This window comes from Arctopsyche grandis, chromosome 5 (genome assembly GCF_051622035.1).
Source record: "Arctopsyche grandis isolate Sample6627 chromosome 5, ASM5162203v2, whole genome shotgun sequence".
NCBI lineage: Eukaryota > Metazoa > Arthropoda > Insecta > Trichoptera > Hydropsychidae > Arctopsyche > Arctopsyche grandis.
In genome coordinates, this window is record NC_135359.1 from 32,228,122 (window position 1) to 32,246,431 (window position 18,310).

The 18,310-nt window shown below is 35.9% G+C and overlaps 3 protein-coding genes across 4 annotated transcripts in view; 1 reads left to right on the forward strand and 2 right to left on the reverse strand.

Annotated features, from left to right (window-relative positions):
* The window catches only part of LOC143912008 (uncharacterized), a 439,734-nt gene that overhangs the window by 400,988 nt on the left and 20,436 nt on the right, over positions 1-18,310 (reverse strand). The window lies entirely within an intron of this gene.
* Positions 899-2,842, forward strand: Trmt6 (tRNA methyltransferase 6 non-catalytic subunit). Of its 2 annotated transcripts, XM_077430692.1 has the most exons (3): positions 938-2,015; positions 2,175-2,471; positions 2,571-2,694. In XM_077430692.1, the coding sequence occupies exons 1-3, from the start codon at positions 1,170-1,172 to the stop codon at positions 2,652-2,654; spliced, it is 1,227 nt and encodes a 408-aa protein (XP_077286818.1). In that variant the 5' UTR covers positions 938-1,169; the 3' UTR covers positions 2,655-2,694. The 2 variants fall into 2 exon arrangements, with proteins under 2 accessions (XP_077286816.1, XP_077286818.1); XM_077430690.1 differs by having other exon boundaries at positions 899-2,471; positions 2,571-2,842.
* LOC143911692 (RNA-binding protein Ro60-like) lies at positions 2,766-17,353 on the reverse strand. The gene is made up of 12 exons (XM_077430689.1): positions 17,223-17,353; positions 14,425-14,636; positions 14,163-14,340; positions 12,380-12,535; positions 12,043-12,260; positions 10,051-10,271; positions 9,839-9,975; positions 9,618-9,749; positions 6,780-6,938; positions 6,557-6,708; positions 6,272-6,468; positions 2,766-5,065 (listed from the first exon to the last, which is right to left on the reverse strand). Exons 2-12 carry the CDS (start codon positions 14,614-14,616, stop codon positions 4,930-4,932), a joined length of 1,878 nt encoding a protein of 625 aa, XP_077286815.1. The 5' UTR covers positions 14,617-14,636; positions 17,223-17,353; the 3' UTR covers positions 2,766-4,929.

Genomic DNA, 18,310 nt, shown 5'->3' on the forward strand with positions numbered 1-18,310 from the left:
GTGAGGTTATCATAACCTCTCGAACACGTGCGCGCTAATTTCACGACGGACTCCCCCCCCCCCCCCCCTCTGCTTGATCTCTGTATATACATATATATATAAAATACAGTCACCATACAAACAGAATTACAACCTGTTTTCATTATTACAATTTCCCCCCTTTTTCCACATCACGCATCCCACGCACATTACGAAGGAGAAAGGGACATAGCAGAGCAGCCGACATCAGCAGAGACCAGACCACCGACGACGAAGGAAGGCACCTTGAGGAAACCAGCCCCGCCCACGCTTACCACGAGCTTCTACAAAACCGACTTCCGGGGTGCTCTCGAGTTGAACATCCCTGGAGTCTGTACAATAATTTTTCCTAGTAGAGGACAAGGAGGATATTTTTCACTCGAGGAGGATATAATTTTTTGAAGACAAGATTCCCAAATAATTTTTGAGGACAATCTTTCTCAAGGGAGTACAACCTTATTTAAGATTCATGTCTCCAGATATGCTTGAGTTGTGCACGTGTATAATGGTTTTCTATAATGTCATCAATATTGATTGATAAATTTATCAAAAATTAAAATAAAAAATAATATTACCCGTTCCCCATTATTTTTGACTGGCGTGAATGCAAGTGGACAGTAACTATCTTCTGGCCAACAATGTGGCGTTTCTAATAATATTAAAATTGTGGTGTTTTTTGAGGTTCGGTGATTACTGGTCACAAAGTCACTAAAATCTCTATAACGGAACATCTGGCAGCCGAAAAGTCCATCATACTAACGATAACTATCATAGTAACGAGAACTTGAGTGCCAAATATTGTGTATTCGCGATTTTCATGGCAAAAATTGTCTTTGTGACCACCCCAATGTGACGAATAGTCCAATTACCGTTTTTCGAAGGCAGATGTTTTATTTATTTATCTAATGGCAACACTGTACTTTTGACAACTGTCAAATCTGTCCCTAATCAGTTCATTGGCTTTAGGCTATTTTGTAAATCAATTCATGAAATCGTCGTCTACATTGACATTTCGACAAAATTATTGAAATAAACGTCTCTTTCTTAATTTAACTTTCAATACGTGCCATATTCAACATAACATATTACAGGTTATGTACGCCAAACAAACGTGGTTGTAGTCATATTAAACTTTAATACAAACACATAACATGGCATCCAACACTAATGAAAGTGATATTATTAAACTTGGAACGTACGTTGTAATCCAACGGCAAAACTATACAAAGTTACACAAATTCAACAATGTATCGTCTTGTGCCAGCTTAGGTAGAGAGCAAGTAGAATTGGCCAAAATCGATCAGTGTAAATATTTCACAACTTTCAAGATGATACCCAAGGGAAAGGGAAAGCAAAGGTTGTACACCTTGGAGGCGACTGATGACGTCTCCCCAAGTATTAAAGACGCTCTTAATATACAAGAGTCCGGTGCCGATAACAGAAACATCGTCGATGATGGCCGATCGCAGAAATTGTCAACTGAAGAAATAACAGCATTGCGAGAAACGACCAAGAGCTCGGCCGACATTGTTGAAACCCTCGTGATGAACTCCAGCACCTTCAATTCAAAAACGGAATACTCGCAAGAGAAATACCTAAAGAAGAAAGAAAAGAAATACTTTGAATTTTTAACCATCAGAAAGCCGACTATTCGTCTCATCGCCGATATAATGTATCGACAGGATGCATCTAAAGTCTTGGGTCTCAGATCCGATACGCTATCACAATTACTATCGTATGCCAATGTCAACAGCCTCGGCAATCATTTGTTGTACGAGTCCGGTACCGGAGGGCTTCTACCGGCTGCCGTTTTGAATTTAATCGGCTCCGGCACCAATGGATACTTGGTGCATGCCCATCCCGGGAACACAGCCCAAAAGCAAGGGCTGCTCGCTATGAATTATCCAGATGAGCAGCTCAACAGATGTATATCAGTGAACATATACTCCGTACTGCGGGACTTTTACCAAGAGAAGAATGTCACTTTTACCAACAATGTTAAAAGACTTTTACCACGGAGAGAAATCACAGACAGTGAAGTCGTCGTCGATGAAGTTTGCGTTTCCGATTTGAATCAACGCAAGCGGAAACTATCGGAAACAGAGGACATACCTTCTGAAAAGATTTCTAGAATGTCTGAAATGTCGGACGACGAGAAGAGAGAGAACGAACTCGAGCTGGAGAATAAGCAGGATAAGCCGCCTCAGCATTGGATGATAGAGAACGAGAGGGCGTGCAAGATTTTGAAGGGCAAAGTCGACTCGCTCATCATCGCCGTTAAAGAACATCCAATGAGCATCTTCAAAGCATTGTTGCCGTTCATTAAAGACTCCAGACCGTTCGTCATATACGGTCAATACCAAGAACCGTTACAGGAATGTTACGTCAACATGAGGAAGATGCACAACGTAACTGGCCTGAAGATGACGTCTTCATGGATGAGAGGATATCAAGTATAAACTAATATACCATACATATCAATAGTTTTGATATTTGAAAATTATATCAAATCATACTCAAATACAAATTAATTTATTTATTATATTTTCCAGGTATTAACAAATCGGACGCATCCTGATGTGATGATGGCGGCGAACAGTGGATTTTTACTCACAGGATGGATTGTACAATCATGATTTGTAACATTTAAAATAAAATTGTATATATTTAAATATTCACATCTTTTTCATTTGTCAGTTCTTTCCTTCCAATCCAAAGTTGATTTGTCGAGTAAAACGGCCATTTTTATAATCAAACATTTTATTAGATTTAATTACATATGTATGGATTAGTACAATAATCCAATTAACGTATGTAAGCAATTAATAAAAAAAAAGCCACTACAAATAAATACATTAAAAAAAATGACATAAAAGGATAAAAAAAACAGTTTTAATGTGCATTTTTGCAATAGAGAGATCTTGGAAACGATTTTTATTTAGTTTTTCGTAATTTTAATATTAAAAATATTACATTTGAGACATTCTTTCAATTCCACCAAAAATATATGTATCTAAAATGTATGAATAAATATATATAAAAAAAAACTAAACCGTGCACTATACATATGTAGAAATGACGGAGAGGTTCATATACAAGATCACAATAGGAATTTTCTTGTTCATTCCATATGAATTTCAGAGAGTTTTATATGTTTTTAACAGTTAATAATAAAATCGAAAAATTTTAAACGTTGATATTTCATTTAAATATTCAATGAACGTCGTATTTTAGTTCGGTGAACCGTGATATTTACTGGACCTGAAAATCCTTTGACATTCACACATTTGAAGTATTTTCATTACAGTTAAATTACCTTTAATACTACTTAAAATATTGTTTATAGAGGAGCACCATGTTTGTAGTTATCGAACGGTAATTTAGTATACAAAATAAATCCAATTCACAAATAAATGAACCTCGTAAATAATGACTTCATAGATCGAGTAAATATTCGACATGTCTGTAAGAGTATTTGAGTTTTATTGTAAATGCATGTATTTATTTTTTCATTATAAACATCATAATAAGTTAAATAAAAACAAAGTAAGCAACCGTAAAACCAAATCAAATCTGAATTATTTCAGAGAACATTAACAACTGAATTATTGCAATAATGCTCCAAAGCAGTCAGTTTCTGAGAAATTAATTGAATGAGTTTTTAAATGTAAATCTTTTTATTTTCTATCCAACTAATGACAAAATACTCAATTGCTGAGTACAAATGTATGTTAAATTTCTCAAAAATGTGATTCTTTGGGGAATTATATATGTATATGTATATATACTGCAGTTGTTACTTTTATAACGTTAATATAAATCTATAATAAATGTTATACATTACTTACGCTAAACGTCAACTAGTACAAAGTATTAAATAATTGTAAATATTATTTTTGTTAACAAAATTTCATATAAAAAAAAAATACAAAATGTATTGAGAAAATTATCCGTGAAATTATTTAGAAAATAAATATACACAAGAAATCTTTATATAAAAATATATATAAAAAAAAAATAATCTCACTTCAACTACACTTTTCAATGACTTAAAATGAATTTAAAATAAAAGCTCACTAACAACATCATTTATCAGTCAACTATGTAGTGTATTATAATATATAAATATAGGATTTCATGATTTATTTTCATTCTTTTGACAATTTGAACTATGACTTATCACCGAATACACTTATACAGCACAGTTTTTTATACAATTACCAATAATGTTTTGAATTGAATCTGTATCGACTGCTGTATAAGAACGCATATTAATTAAAAATAATCGAGTCTGCCGTATTAATATCACAGGAAGTCTATTTATTAATCTACCGAGTGCCGTCGCTACTATCATTATTACATTACATTATAAACGCCGACAAAACAATTATTTGGCACTCGGAAGTCAAAACGCAAATCTAAATCAAAACAAAAAAAGTCATGCAATACCTTTCCACTTTCTTTTTGAATAATAATTTTTTATCACAGATCCCCGCACAGTATGCAATATCGAATGGAGCAGTATTGTTTTTGGTCAAATTTCACAGTATACATACATATTTTTCGTATTAAATATAAACAGAAACGGTCTGGAACATCCCCGGATTAAAATGGTACAATTTGGAATATTGCAATTAAATATTATTCATTCACGACCGGTTCATACATATGCGTATGGACGTAGAGGATATTCCTAACCGTTGCCAGATAATGCATTGTTATTAAAAACAATAAACAAAAATATTACAAATAGCATTATTATTAAAAAAAATGAGAATACGTTCAGATCGCATTTTTCGAACACGTATAACTCGGTGACCCGATGATTCTTCGTTACGTGTTCATTCGTAGACTTCAAAAATGCTCGAGAGAGAGAGATTCATATATGTACATGCCACAGCACGCCGCCATTTAATCAAACTCTCCGACGGCAAAGCTCTTGATAAGTTCGGGTATGTTTTCGTCAAAGCCGGCCACGTCGAAGACTCCGTCTACTGAATCGTCCGCACTTACCACTTTGTGAGTCGACAACGATATTGTCATAACCCTACGAAAACAATCATTAAGACATTTTTACAATCATTGAAAAGTGCTTCATTCAAAGAAATTCATGATATTGTAATGTGGGGACATTATGTGCATAAGGGGGCTAACAATAAAGACCCTCAAATTGGCCTAGCGGCACTCTAAGTGGTCGGTAGAATTCCTAGAACCCTGAAAGCGTGGGACTCACTTAAAACTGTACGTGCCTAGACAACGGAGAAACAAACGGATCGGGGAAGCTGTAGTGAGCGACCTCACCTTTTTAAGGAGGTACTTAGGCAGTGTTGTCACCCTAATTTTGGAACAAGGGGTTTCCAATTTTTTTTTCAATTTTTATATATGTATATATGTATGTCGGTCTCCGTGACGAGACAGAATGTTAAATGACAGAAAACGCAAATATCGGAAGGCAAATATCGAAAAATCTTAAGTCGAAAGATCAAAAAAAAATGGTGCATGGTAAACGGTACATACTCACTTAATTTGCGCGAGCAGGATACAACAGGAACAAGAGGAACAGGCTTTTCCTCCTGTATTAATGTGCGTGCGCAGAATACGGGAGAAAAAGCATGTTCCACTTGTATATATATATATATATGTTCCACTTATATATATATATATATATATATATATATATATATATATATATATATATATATATATATATATATATATATATATATGTAGTATATACTATATACAGAACAACGCAATAAAGTTTATAACTTTTACTAAGAAGGATGAGTGCAAACTGCAGTCTATAGATATAGAATAACATAATAAGTTATTCTATGTCAATGCTATGGATACATTGAAAGGTTAACAGTTAATTTTGCTTGTGCATAACGAAAAAAAAGGTATTTTCTCTTTACTTGCTATGTAATCGACTGCGACCTTTTCGAAGTTGTAACCGTCGAAAACAATTTTCAAGATTTGTATAATTTTTGACAAAAATTATATGAATCTTTAGATTTCTAACAAGGGGTTTCCGGAAGCTTTTGATTTTTTAATAGTAGGTCTCCATTAGGGTGACACCACTGTTAACTTAGGCCATATCTGACCATTCTGGAAAGAGCACTGGCTGCGCGTGGACCTCCTGAATCATCCAATAAATGCTGTGAAGCGAATTTGGATCCTCCACCCACGCCTACGCAACAATATATTAAACCAATTCATAGCGATGAAGAAAAGCGAAACGGTCAAAACATACCTAGCCTTGGGTAAATTCATCGCCATTCTATACTCGGATAGAGCTGCAGATATGTTTTTCGACGTCTGTCGCATTTTGGAGTTCTGGTTGATGCGAGCCGCAGTATCGACGACATTCACAAACAGCTCGATCGATTTCTTATTCGACATTGCCCAGTCGAACGGTTTGTTGAAGGAGACTTTGCCGGCGTTCACATTCTAAAAAATTAGCACGACGGATGTGAGTCGACATTCACAAACGAGACTGATCAATCCACGAATGCAATACAACAAAAAAAAAAAAAACCTTAATCACGGCCTCCGCTTCGCTCATGGTGAGCACTTGCTTCACATTGTTGACGTTTTTATACAACTTGACGCACTTTATGCCGTCGTTTGTATAAACGGCGACAGTCGTTTGCTCCATGCATTTCGTCAAATACAAAGCGAGCAGTATTCCTAGAAACAACGATGAATGAATACATCCACTCTATCGTGGTGCTTTATATATTCTGCGTATGATTTTTTACCTGCGTGTCCTGGAACTACGCGTTTATTATAATAACATTTAGCCGGCTTTCTATTTTCGCTCAGGTCCGACTGCAGAATTGGCGTTTCCGGTTCCTCTTCGCAGTTAGTTTCGATTTCAGTCTTTTGCTGCAATGTTTTATTTTTTTGTTGTTTGAGACCTGAAATATTACAAATGTCTTAAAAAAATCAACTAGTGACAGGAGTCTTATTTAACCCTTTGGCTGCTACGAGGTTTTTCAATGTCCAAGCGAAAAATGCTAACATTTGTAATTATTTTGAAAAAAAATAAATATAATATTTTTTTTACATACTTACTTCGCCGAACACTCGTAATTTTTATAATACTTTATATACATTTTTAAGAAGCAGTCGTGGACTCGTGCTCTCTCTTTCTGTCTTGCTTTTACATGCGTGCGTGCGAAAGAGATACCTACATATATACACTAAATAAGTTTTGACGATTTTTTTCTGACGCTTTATTCTTTTCAATAATCTATTTTTAGATATCGATGTATCCTTACAACATGCGATATATTCGAAACAGGTAGCGGTCTTTCTCTCTTTCTTTCTTGGTTTTAATTGTGTACGTGTGAGCGAGACACACAAGGATGCGAAGTTTCTAATAATCAAATAATTTTTCAACATGTATCATAAACATTTTGTATGCATTTCAGTTGCATTTGATTGATTGCATGAATTCGTGACGTCTCGTGACCTATATAATTGAAAGCGGATTTCTATTGTTTTTTGCCATTTATTTTAACTCTGCAAAATGATATCGGACAGTGAAAGTGATGAAAGCGAAATAATAGCTCCTCGCCGAGGAACAAATCAGCAGCTCTACTGATTCTGAAAATGAATTTATCGACAATAATCAATTCCCAAGTAATAACTCCTTATATGACATTGACAATGAACTCGAAATTTACTTTGATGATGAACCCGAAATTGATGAGCTTTTATTTAAAAAATTGATAAATATTTATAAAGCTTGATTGAAAAATAAATATAAATACGTATATAAAAAAAATGTTTCGTGCCACTGATGCGCTGGTGGCTCAAAGAAAGTATTGAAATACGACAATTAATGACGTCAACAACGATCGTCGTAGCAATCTTCGCCGATTTCAAAACAACGATTTATCGTTGTTGTAGCAGTCAAAGGGTTAACATACATGTGCTTTCGTCTATGGAACACTATGTTGTGTAGAGCATGAGCTTTGAATCTTACACCGGGGTGATATGATGCGAGTAGCTTGTACCAAGTGACTTGTTTGACACGTAACCACCACTTGAACAATTTTAAAATGACGTACCTGGTACTGCAAGGTATAGGAGCTGTCGCGGACAGAAGAATCTGGACCCACAAATGGATCCAGATCTTCGCGATGCAGGAGCAGGATGATAAGGATGCATACAAAATGCACACAAGATTAGCATACTACTTCACAAACCGTAGTCTCTCTTTCTGACCATTTTGTCCTATATAATTTGACACCCCACTCTCCGCCGCCATTTTGAAATGCTACTGAAATGTATAGTTTACTGTGGAAAATTTGAGCGTATGTCAGCGTTCAAAAGCAGTTGATCAGCTGTTGCCACGCTGCGAGTAACGGCCAAGTTACTCGCCCAAGCCAGGGCCAGCTCCAAAGAATAGCAGACTAGGCACGTGCCTAGTCTGGTGTCAAAGAGCCGTTTGAGTCGCCCTTATTTTTTTATTATAAAATTGAGAAAATAACGGCTTTCTTTGACCTTATAAAACAGTTTATATACAACTTAATTTTTCTACTATAAAATTTATTTTTCTATTATAATTTACGAGGAATGCAGGAAGTTGACGGTCAAATATCAACGACTCACAATAAAATTTGACAAACAATAAATTGCCATGGTTATTTGGAATTGTCTATATATATATATAAAAATGAATGTCTGTGTGTGTGTCTCGAATAGGCTCCTAAACCACTGAACCGATTACGATGAAACTTTCAGGATTTGTTGCATGGAAAAATAAAAAAAACGAGTGTCATTGCAACACAATAATTTCAAATGTGTTCACTGCCTGCGTTTTTCGACAAATGGGAACGGGAACGAGAATGGGAACGAGAACGGGAACGGGAATTGCATGCGTTAATATGGCATTGCAACGCATGCCGGGTTCAGCTAGTATTTTAATAAAATACTGCTGAAGCGTTACGTTAAACGAAATATATACAAATATCAGAGATGGATTTGCTTCACGAAATTAAATATCTTAAATCATATTAAAATGAAGAAATATCAGTCGAAAAAGTTTCTTCAATTCATTGTTGAATATAAATTAACGTCTTCATTGCCAAATTTATTCATGGCTATGTTTTCCGTATTTTTCTACCGTTCCCGTTTCTGTGGTGGACGCATAAAGGAGCTTTTCTAAACTGAAATTAATCAAAGCATCTATGAACTAAAGGTCTATCAACTTTTACAACATTTGACATTTACTTAAATACTAAAATATTCAAAAACTATCAAAAACAAATTCAAAGAAAAGTATTTCTGGCTTTTGCCGATGCAAAATTTTGTAATCAATTCTTCTATACCGAGTTGTTTACCTTGTTATACCTTTACCTCGTAACATGTACCTGTTAAAATTTTATTGTTGAAAAAATAATAAGGGGGGGGGGGGAGAGGTTGAAAATTAATCTGCTCAGGGACGTCATATACCCTCGGGCCGGACCTGGTCCAATCTATGTACTCGCATTGTGTCAACCCGGTATTAATCGCCTTTGACAGGCAAAGAAAGTGTTCAAACAGTATAATTGAATGAATGTACATACAACAGAAAAACAATAGCTTACTTTTAAACATAAGTTCTCGCATGTCGAGCGTTATCATGCAATTCATGTTTATCGACACTTCAGTGGTGAGCAAACTGCGATCGACGAGATGTTTCAACGCGTTGACCAAATCGCTGGCCGGCAGACACCTATCTAAAACCCAAAACGACGAGCGAGCACAAATAAAAACGAACATTTAAACAAAACAAAAGAAAACATACGCCAGAAACCGAAAAACGTACTTTGAAACTTCAATTTGCGTTTTTTCGATTTTGATATGTAACCTTTCACACACTCGTCGTTCTTCTTCAGCGCGTCTTCCAGAGCTTTACCTTCGAGGGTTTTGATCTTGACGCTCTTGTCGGCCACTTTCAAAAACCTACATCATCAAACACACGATTACGGGATCCGACAGACCAGACCGAAAAAAACCCAGTATAATATACATACGTACCCTCGATTATTTTTATAATTGCAATAGACAATGTAGGCCAACGCCGGCGGCACCGTAGCCTTCGCAATGGCAGCGATCAAATGAGATGTCAATTGGGGACGCGAGATTTCCTTCTTTCCATCGGTCGGCTTCTGTTCCTCCAACACGCCAGCGCTTTGAAGATACTCAATGTTGACGAGCAGGTCGGACAAGCTCAACTGATCGATCAGCGCCTTCCAAACCTGCACCGAAACACACAAACAAACAATAATGATACATTTCAGAATATACAATATACATAAATTAACCAGCAGCGTGGTCTAGTGGTGAATGTTGAATTATTTCGTACTTGATGTTACGAGTTCGATTCCCCGCTAAGTCTCATTGTTGGCCAGACCTTGATTTGCCTAGGTCGATCGATTCTTATCAGAATTTGCCAATTTTTCTGATTTTAATTGAAACGATTCCTGTAAAATAGGCGTTTCCTTCCCAATTTTCTGTTGCGAACCTTAAGTTATTGTTATATCTTAGGTTTCGCCATATTGCTCACCATAGATGTCTCTGTGGTTGTTTATCGAATATAAAATTCGTATTGGTACATGAAAGTTATTCATCGTTATTTATCGTATTAATACGATGTTTGTAATATGTATATGTATACTGACCATAGATGTCAGATATTTAGATTTACATGTATCTATGTAATAATTATGTGGACCAGGAAGGCGCATTTGGGGTTTACCTGTTAAGCCTTCCTGGTATATTTGTATATATGTATGTAAAAATAAAAATAAAATAAAAACGGACGCGATGTATGTATGTATGTTTGTGGATATGTGGCAGACGCGTCGATCAGATCTGTCGAGAAGACGCAGGGAAACGGGGAAGTGGGGGGGGGACGTGGGGTCTGACATGTGCTCCTGATATTGAACTCAATACTAACGCGCGCGCCTATAAATTTGACTTGGAACGGGTAACGTAAGCGTCAGATGCCAGAGCGTACACACATACATGAAGTCACACACACATTTATTCATCATTTCGAACGGGCGAACGGGTTGGATCGGTGAGCGCGCACTCAACTTTTTCTATTAACACTATGGCGGCCGCTGACTCATATTTGTATCATGTTGGTTGCACAACGCTTACTTGCCGCCGATACATATATGATTCACGACTGCGCGAATATATTTTTCGTGCAGAATATATTTTTCAATCCGCTGATATACATATATATTTGTATAACGTTTTCGTCATAGAGGAAAACGTGATACAAATATATAATACATAATTGTATCATCGGCCACAAACGATTGACGCAAACGTGACACAAAAATATATCAGCGGACTGAAACAGTTGGCGCAGTCGTAAATCATATATGTATGTATGTACCAGCAGCCACTAAGCGTTGTGCACCCAACATGATACAAATATGAGTCAGCAGCCACCATTATGTTAATATGTGCGCGCGCGCGCCAATAAATTACCTTACATTATATCATATATAAAATACCGCTATTCTGTGTGACCGTGTATCTGCGATAACAGTCGCCGTACTATAATAGTAGTTTCGATTCGACATACATATATGTACGTCACAGCTAAAACACTGGCAACAAAATGTACAAATATAATAACAAAAGAAAAAACTTCTATATATACTGTTTGCTACCAATGTTTCCTCTAGGGAAACAAGTCTCTAATCATTTAGCGCCATTTATTTAATTAATTTTTCTATTGGTGTTTAATATTGTTTATATATAGGTACGTAGTTTTTACCATTTTTTTTTTCATATTAAACAATTAAATATAAATATTAAATTAAATGTATTTAAAAGGTATTTGAAAAAATTTCCACCATGAGCAGATCGAACACAGGACCGACACATTTCTTTTAATTTTTTTTAAATTTAATAACTTAACATGCAAACACCCATGGGATGATATTTCATCAGGTACAACCAGTTTATATACTAGTGAATAATATAGTAAGATACGAATGACGAGCATACCTCAGTGTTGTCTTTGTGACTGTGGACTAAATGTTTAGGCACGTGGGAATATTTTAAGCCGTTGATTTTCCGTATGAGCGAAGCCGCCTCGGTGAAGTCCCTACACTTCCTCAGTTTCTCTATGTTTTGCAATTCTTCGACGATGTTTGGGGGAACGTACGTCAAATCCGAGAGGCTTCCAAGTCCCGACCATATAAATTTCAGGGCGACGCTTGGCTCTGAAAGAGATATGAATTTACTTATATGTATGTATTTTAAGTGGAAAGTTTGTCTGTCATGAATGTTAGAATCAAAATTTAAGTCTTTAAAATACTCTGCTGCGTTTAAAATTACTAACCTTTACCGCAAGAAGGTGCCAAATGAAGCAAACGGAGCAAATCCTTGTGCGTCCACCCATATTTGCTCTTCACAAGTGCGATATCCTTAACTAAAAGGTCGTACGTACACTTCATATACCAAGCTTTGATGCAATTTTGCCACCTCGTTCCTTTTTCTGTAAAATTTCAATGAAATAAAGTCGATTTTAACATACAAAAAAATTCTGTTGTGATAGTTAAACATTACACGTTCACACATGCCAGTTATGAAAGCATTTCCGATACAAATTGAGCGCAAATGTAGTGAAACTCACACAAGATAAAAGTTCTACTTCCGGTTGTTGGATTTCGTTCGAAATTTTTTTATTACTTAAAATCACTATAATTATAATTAAGATTAAATACCAAGACAATAAAATAAATTAAAAGGTCAAAATAAAATAATGAAGTATTGTTTTTCAAAAAATAGTACTTCCGGTTTACGAATTCTGATCAAAACCATATCAGCTCTAAGTTAGTATATAAAGAATACACATATAAATTTTCAGCTTGATACGTTCAGGGATGTGGAATGAATCGTGGTCACAACATTTTTGACTTTTCCAAGAGGAAAAAATCCCACTTCCTGTATATTAATTTAGTGATTTTTTTTTATTTTCTTGATTTTCTTGCTTTTTTTTAATTTATTATACTTGAATTTTTTCGTGTTTGTTTAAGGGGTCAAAAGAAATAGGGGAAGAAAAATCGAACAAGAGTAAACTTCCACTTCCAGTTGACGGATGCTTACCAAATTTTAAACATAACTTGGTATTAAGCTTAAACTTGTAGATATGAAATTTCAGTTCAATAAACCAAAAAGTTTCTGAGAAAAACATAAAAACCCTGGATTCTCTAGAATAAAAGTACTACTTCCGGTTCTGGTTAAAATATTTAAAAAAATACTACGGTGTAACGTTTATAATTTATATTCTATTACATGTAAAAAAAATTCAGTCTGATTTGGTTAGCGGTTTGGGAGATAATTTAATTCAAAAACTTAAAAAAAGAGGACATCTACATATAAGGAGAGGTACCATTTTGGGTCAACTTAAAAATAATTCACGTCATATCGATAAGAATTTCAGTAACCGATAGATACTAAGTTTCAGTTCGATAGGACTAGTGGTATTCAAAAAATCCCCAAAATACACACACACACACACATTTTTTCTAGATCATGAAAACGTGATCAGTGATCGATTCTGAGTACGAATCAGTCAAAATCTCGAGTTTGAATTTTCGCACGATCACAAAACTTCATCTATTGTTACTACGTACATAGATAAAGTAAAAAAACTATCTTATAAGGTGTTCATACATATAAAGTCTCATATAGCACGATTTATTACGGCACAAAGACTATTTAAGTACCGTGTCATAAGGGGACGATGTACTCCGTTTAATTTCGACAATATGCTCCGCTGGCTGCCACTAATCTTTTATATATGTATATTGATTCAAATGTACAAAGGTGAATATACAATATACATAAAAACGGACGCGATGTATGTTTGTGGATATGTGGCGGACGCGTCGACCAGTTGTGTCAAGAAAACGCAGGGAAATGGGGAAGTGGGAAGTGGGGTCTAACATGTGCTCCTGATATTAAACTCGATATAAACGCGCGTGATAACGTGATGAGTGATCGATTCTGAGTGCGAATCAGTCAAAATCTCGAGTTCGAATTTTCGCATGATCACAAAACTTCATCTATTGCTACTACATACATGGATAAAGTAATAATAATGTGCAACAGAAACTAACTTAATCCAAGGTTGGTTGTGTATTTGACGAAGAGCATCAACTCTTCGGTGTTCTCCAAAATATTAGGCACGGTTTGGTAGAAGGCTTCGCGGATTTCGTAGTGTTTATCGTCTTTGGATAACGCTTGAATCGTGGCCGCCAGTGCATATATAATCGGTGCCGAGTATGAGCTATTTTTCTGAAACGAACAGTGATATTAATAAAAGTGACGCGTGTTCATATACACCTATACATAGTGTTGCACGATTGACATTATACATACCTTAGCTAGTTCGAATTTTTTGACAGCGTCGCAAGCCTTGGGAAAGTCGATCGCAATATTGGTAAACACGTCGGTTTGTTCGAAAGTGTTCGTTTTGTATCCTCCGGCTATGTACTTGGGCGTGTCACGACCGGTGTACAAAAATCTCTGAAATCGTTTCTCGTGATTTACTTCGATCGGCTCCGCCTCCATTTTGGCGATCAATCTTCAGTCTGAAAGACGATGAATAACTCAAGTCAATATAAAAGCGATTGTATGTTTTAGATCTACCCACAATAATTAAATGAAACTTTGTTTACATTACTATTGGCACAACTCACTACTGACCTCAATAAGACAATTAGAAAAAATCCTACAAAGAATATAACAAAGATTCTTAGATATATTTATTTATTTATACAGGTAAAAACCCACTTAAGCAAATTACATAATAAAAACATATAATGAAATCTTAAAATATAAAATTAACAATAAAAGAAAAAAGAAAATAAAAAAAAAACACAATATTCTGAATGGATCCTATAAACCGGCCCAAAAGTAATATTAAATATGTCAATGTCCGTCTGATCATCTAAATGGTTAAAAAGCCTTATGGCTGTACATATTTAGAGGCTATATCTCCTGTCCGTCTATCCCGGCTGAGTTGGGCCTTCATGCTCCGGAGAGTGTGATATGGAACGGCCATCGTCCCCTTTTTCACACTCCTCTGGCTAGAACTGTGGCTTTAAGTTATTCTCCCATTCCTCGTGGCCTCCGTTTCTTAAATTCACTGGATGGTGCCATTGACATTTGTCACATCTCTCTTCATTCTCTGCACCACTTCCTAAGTTACGGAACTCGCGATCATTTAGAAAGGTTGAGTTAGTTTGTTTAGTTATGAATTTTTTTATGTCATGTTTATTTATCTGTCTTTTCTTTATTTAAGTATTTTTAATTGTAAAATTTCATGTACTTTTTTCCTTTTATCTGTTAGAAATCTGTGCTTGATTAATTGATGATGTATAATAAAAATAAAAATAAAATATAGGAGTATTTAAAAGAATGTTAGTCTTCGCTATAATTGTCGAAAACAGAACAAGTTTGCGTATTCTAAAATAATTTTCTGGTTCATAGAAAGTTAATTCGCTAAGAATTGTTGGATTATAAATATTTCCACGAAGAACAAGGAACATGTGTCGTATAATTCCCTTGAACTTCGGAGAAACTTCTCGTTAATTCGTTTCGTTCTCCAGCTATTGCGTGGTAATACGTCATGCCCGTTGTTGCTGGAACAGTCGGGACTTTATGTCCCTAATAATTATGTGCGTGGTAGACATCATCATTTGATGGTTGTACCTGCTGCTCGCACACTTCTTTTTCGAATGGCTCCTATTCCAAGAGCTATTCGACTTCTCAATGAAATCGTTGCTGCTGTCCCTGAATGTGATATTTTCCACCTTGGGGAGCGTAGATTATCGGATATTATTTTAACATATTTATCTGGTAACCTGCGCTCATCATTACTTTCTTAATTTTAATGTGATGTATGAGTGGAATCTTAATCTACTCTCTTCCATTTGGGCCTCGCTGTGATTTTATTTTTATTCATATTATTTTACTTTTTCTTTCTCCTTTGTACATTTTTATATACTATTTTAATTTTGTTCAGTGTAAACAAAGAATGGGATTTAAGGATTTTATTTTTGATTTTTACACTTTTGTTATTTTTTTTTCTCTCTGAATGATGTATTATTTTCCTTTTGTTACTTTTTTTTTATTATTATTTTATTTTACCATGTTTTCTGCTTTTGCTTTTTTCCTTTATTTACAGTTTACTTGTTTTTATATCATGTTTTTATATCTTTTTCAAATGTAGGCCATTGTGGCGCATTAGTTTCTTCCTGTAATGCCACAATGGTCCAAAACTATTAAATAAATAAATAAATAAATAATAAAATACGACGACGAGATTCAAGACTGACTGAGCCCATCATCCCCAAAATAAATGGATTTGATATATAAGCAATGACTACCATTGCTTATATATCAAATCCATACATTTTATAATAGAGAAACCGACAATGTATATGCAAATTATGAAAGATTCCTAATAATAACCTGTAAGTGAGGTAAAAATATACATACATGTAGGGTTGGAATTGAACGAAAGGCTGATGTATGGGCTATGGCTGAGAAAGAGTATGTTCCGACTGATTGTGGGTAAGGGGATGAAAAGGGGCAGAGATATAACGGTTAGTCGCAGTTGGACCTGTGCTCCGCGCGGTTGGTCGCTAAACCTCCGCACGTATCTTCTTAATAAACAACGTGACTGAAAACGCACATGTTTGGTCTTCACCTTAACCGCCTCATCCTAACCGTGGTCCTGAACAGCGTCATCTGTCAGGAGTCTCTACCACATACATACATACATGATATATGTATATGAGAGATAAAACAAAGCATATAATGCAAATTTTATAAGATATAGTGTGAAAAAGATAAAGTTATTTTATCCCATCGTCTATGTCCTTCTATGCATCGAATGAGTAATCAAATGAACAAGTTGGACAATATTGAATACAACAAGACGTAAACAAATTGGTCGTCTTGGCAACCGCGGTGTCACGTACGAGAAGAGCGAGACGAAAATATCGCATTAGACAGAGACGGAAATAGCGATGAAGTATGGGAATGATGATGTACGCGAGTGCGAGTGCGTGTCACCATTTGACAGATTCCGGCCACGGGACGGTCACTTCCGGTCGAAATGGTCCCACCGTGGAGGATGGCGAGTCTCGCGGAAACAATGAGAGTCTCACCCGGGAAGTGAAAGTCGACGAATCCAAGTTGTCGACGAAGACAACGCGATCTCCTCAACCCCCGTTGACACTCTGGCAATGACAGTACCAACACACCCACAAACACTCACGATCCGACACCTGAGCGCAGTGCAGGCCGTAGCACGCGATAAACCGGCCATTCATTATCCATTTCTAATCAATCCTATTCGACTTTCTTGATGTCCGGCGAATACAGCCGTGATAGAACGTGTAAGCAGTGCGCATCTTATAAGTTCACGGGTCTTTGATCTCATGAAATGACGATGTTATGAATAAAGAGCGGACCCAGAGCGCGCTGTTCATTGTTCACATGTTGTAAATGCATTGTTAAAGGTTTGCCGAACCTTTTTTACAAAGCAATTTACAATAATGGAACAATAGACGGCGCGCTTCCGGTCCTACCTCTAGTTATGAAAATGATACTGATGGGAGTGTGGCGGCTCGCTATACGACATGGTCGAGTTCGGTCACCTTCCTGCGAGTTGGGACCAACTCGGCTGTGTTCAGAGTGGCTACTGCACTCCGTATCTGGCTCTCGTAATAAAAGCACGTGCATCAACATGCCAGTCGTTTCATTCGTTCATCCTCTATTTTTTTTTGTAGGCCAGTTAATATTTACTTGCTGCAAACTATCGGAACTAGAATGCATATGTAGGGATATAGCACAGCTTGTACCATACGAAACTAGGTCGATGATATCACCTATTTCCCTCATCGAACTCAATCTGTACAAATTATATCATCACGTCCTGTTCGACCACGAAAGTCAACCTTGGCCGAAGTACCTCCGTTCGAACTAGAGGTTGTGATCGAGAAATCTCGTCTCGAGAATTCTCGATAAATTTTGATTCTCGATAAATTTTGATTCTCGTTTCTCGAGAATGTTTTATTGTAAAATTTCGAGATTCTCATTTCTCGAGAATATTTTATTATGAAAATTCGAGATTCTCGTATCTCGAGAAATCGTTTATTAGAATCTCGAAAATATCGAGAATATTCTTAATTTATCACTACATTATTTTGCTCAATAAACTGACTGATTTGTATACTTGTTAACTCGTAAATAA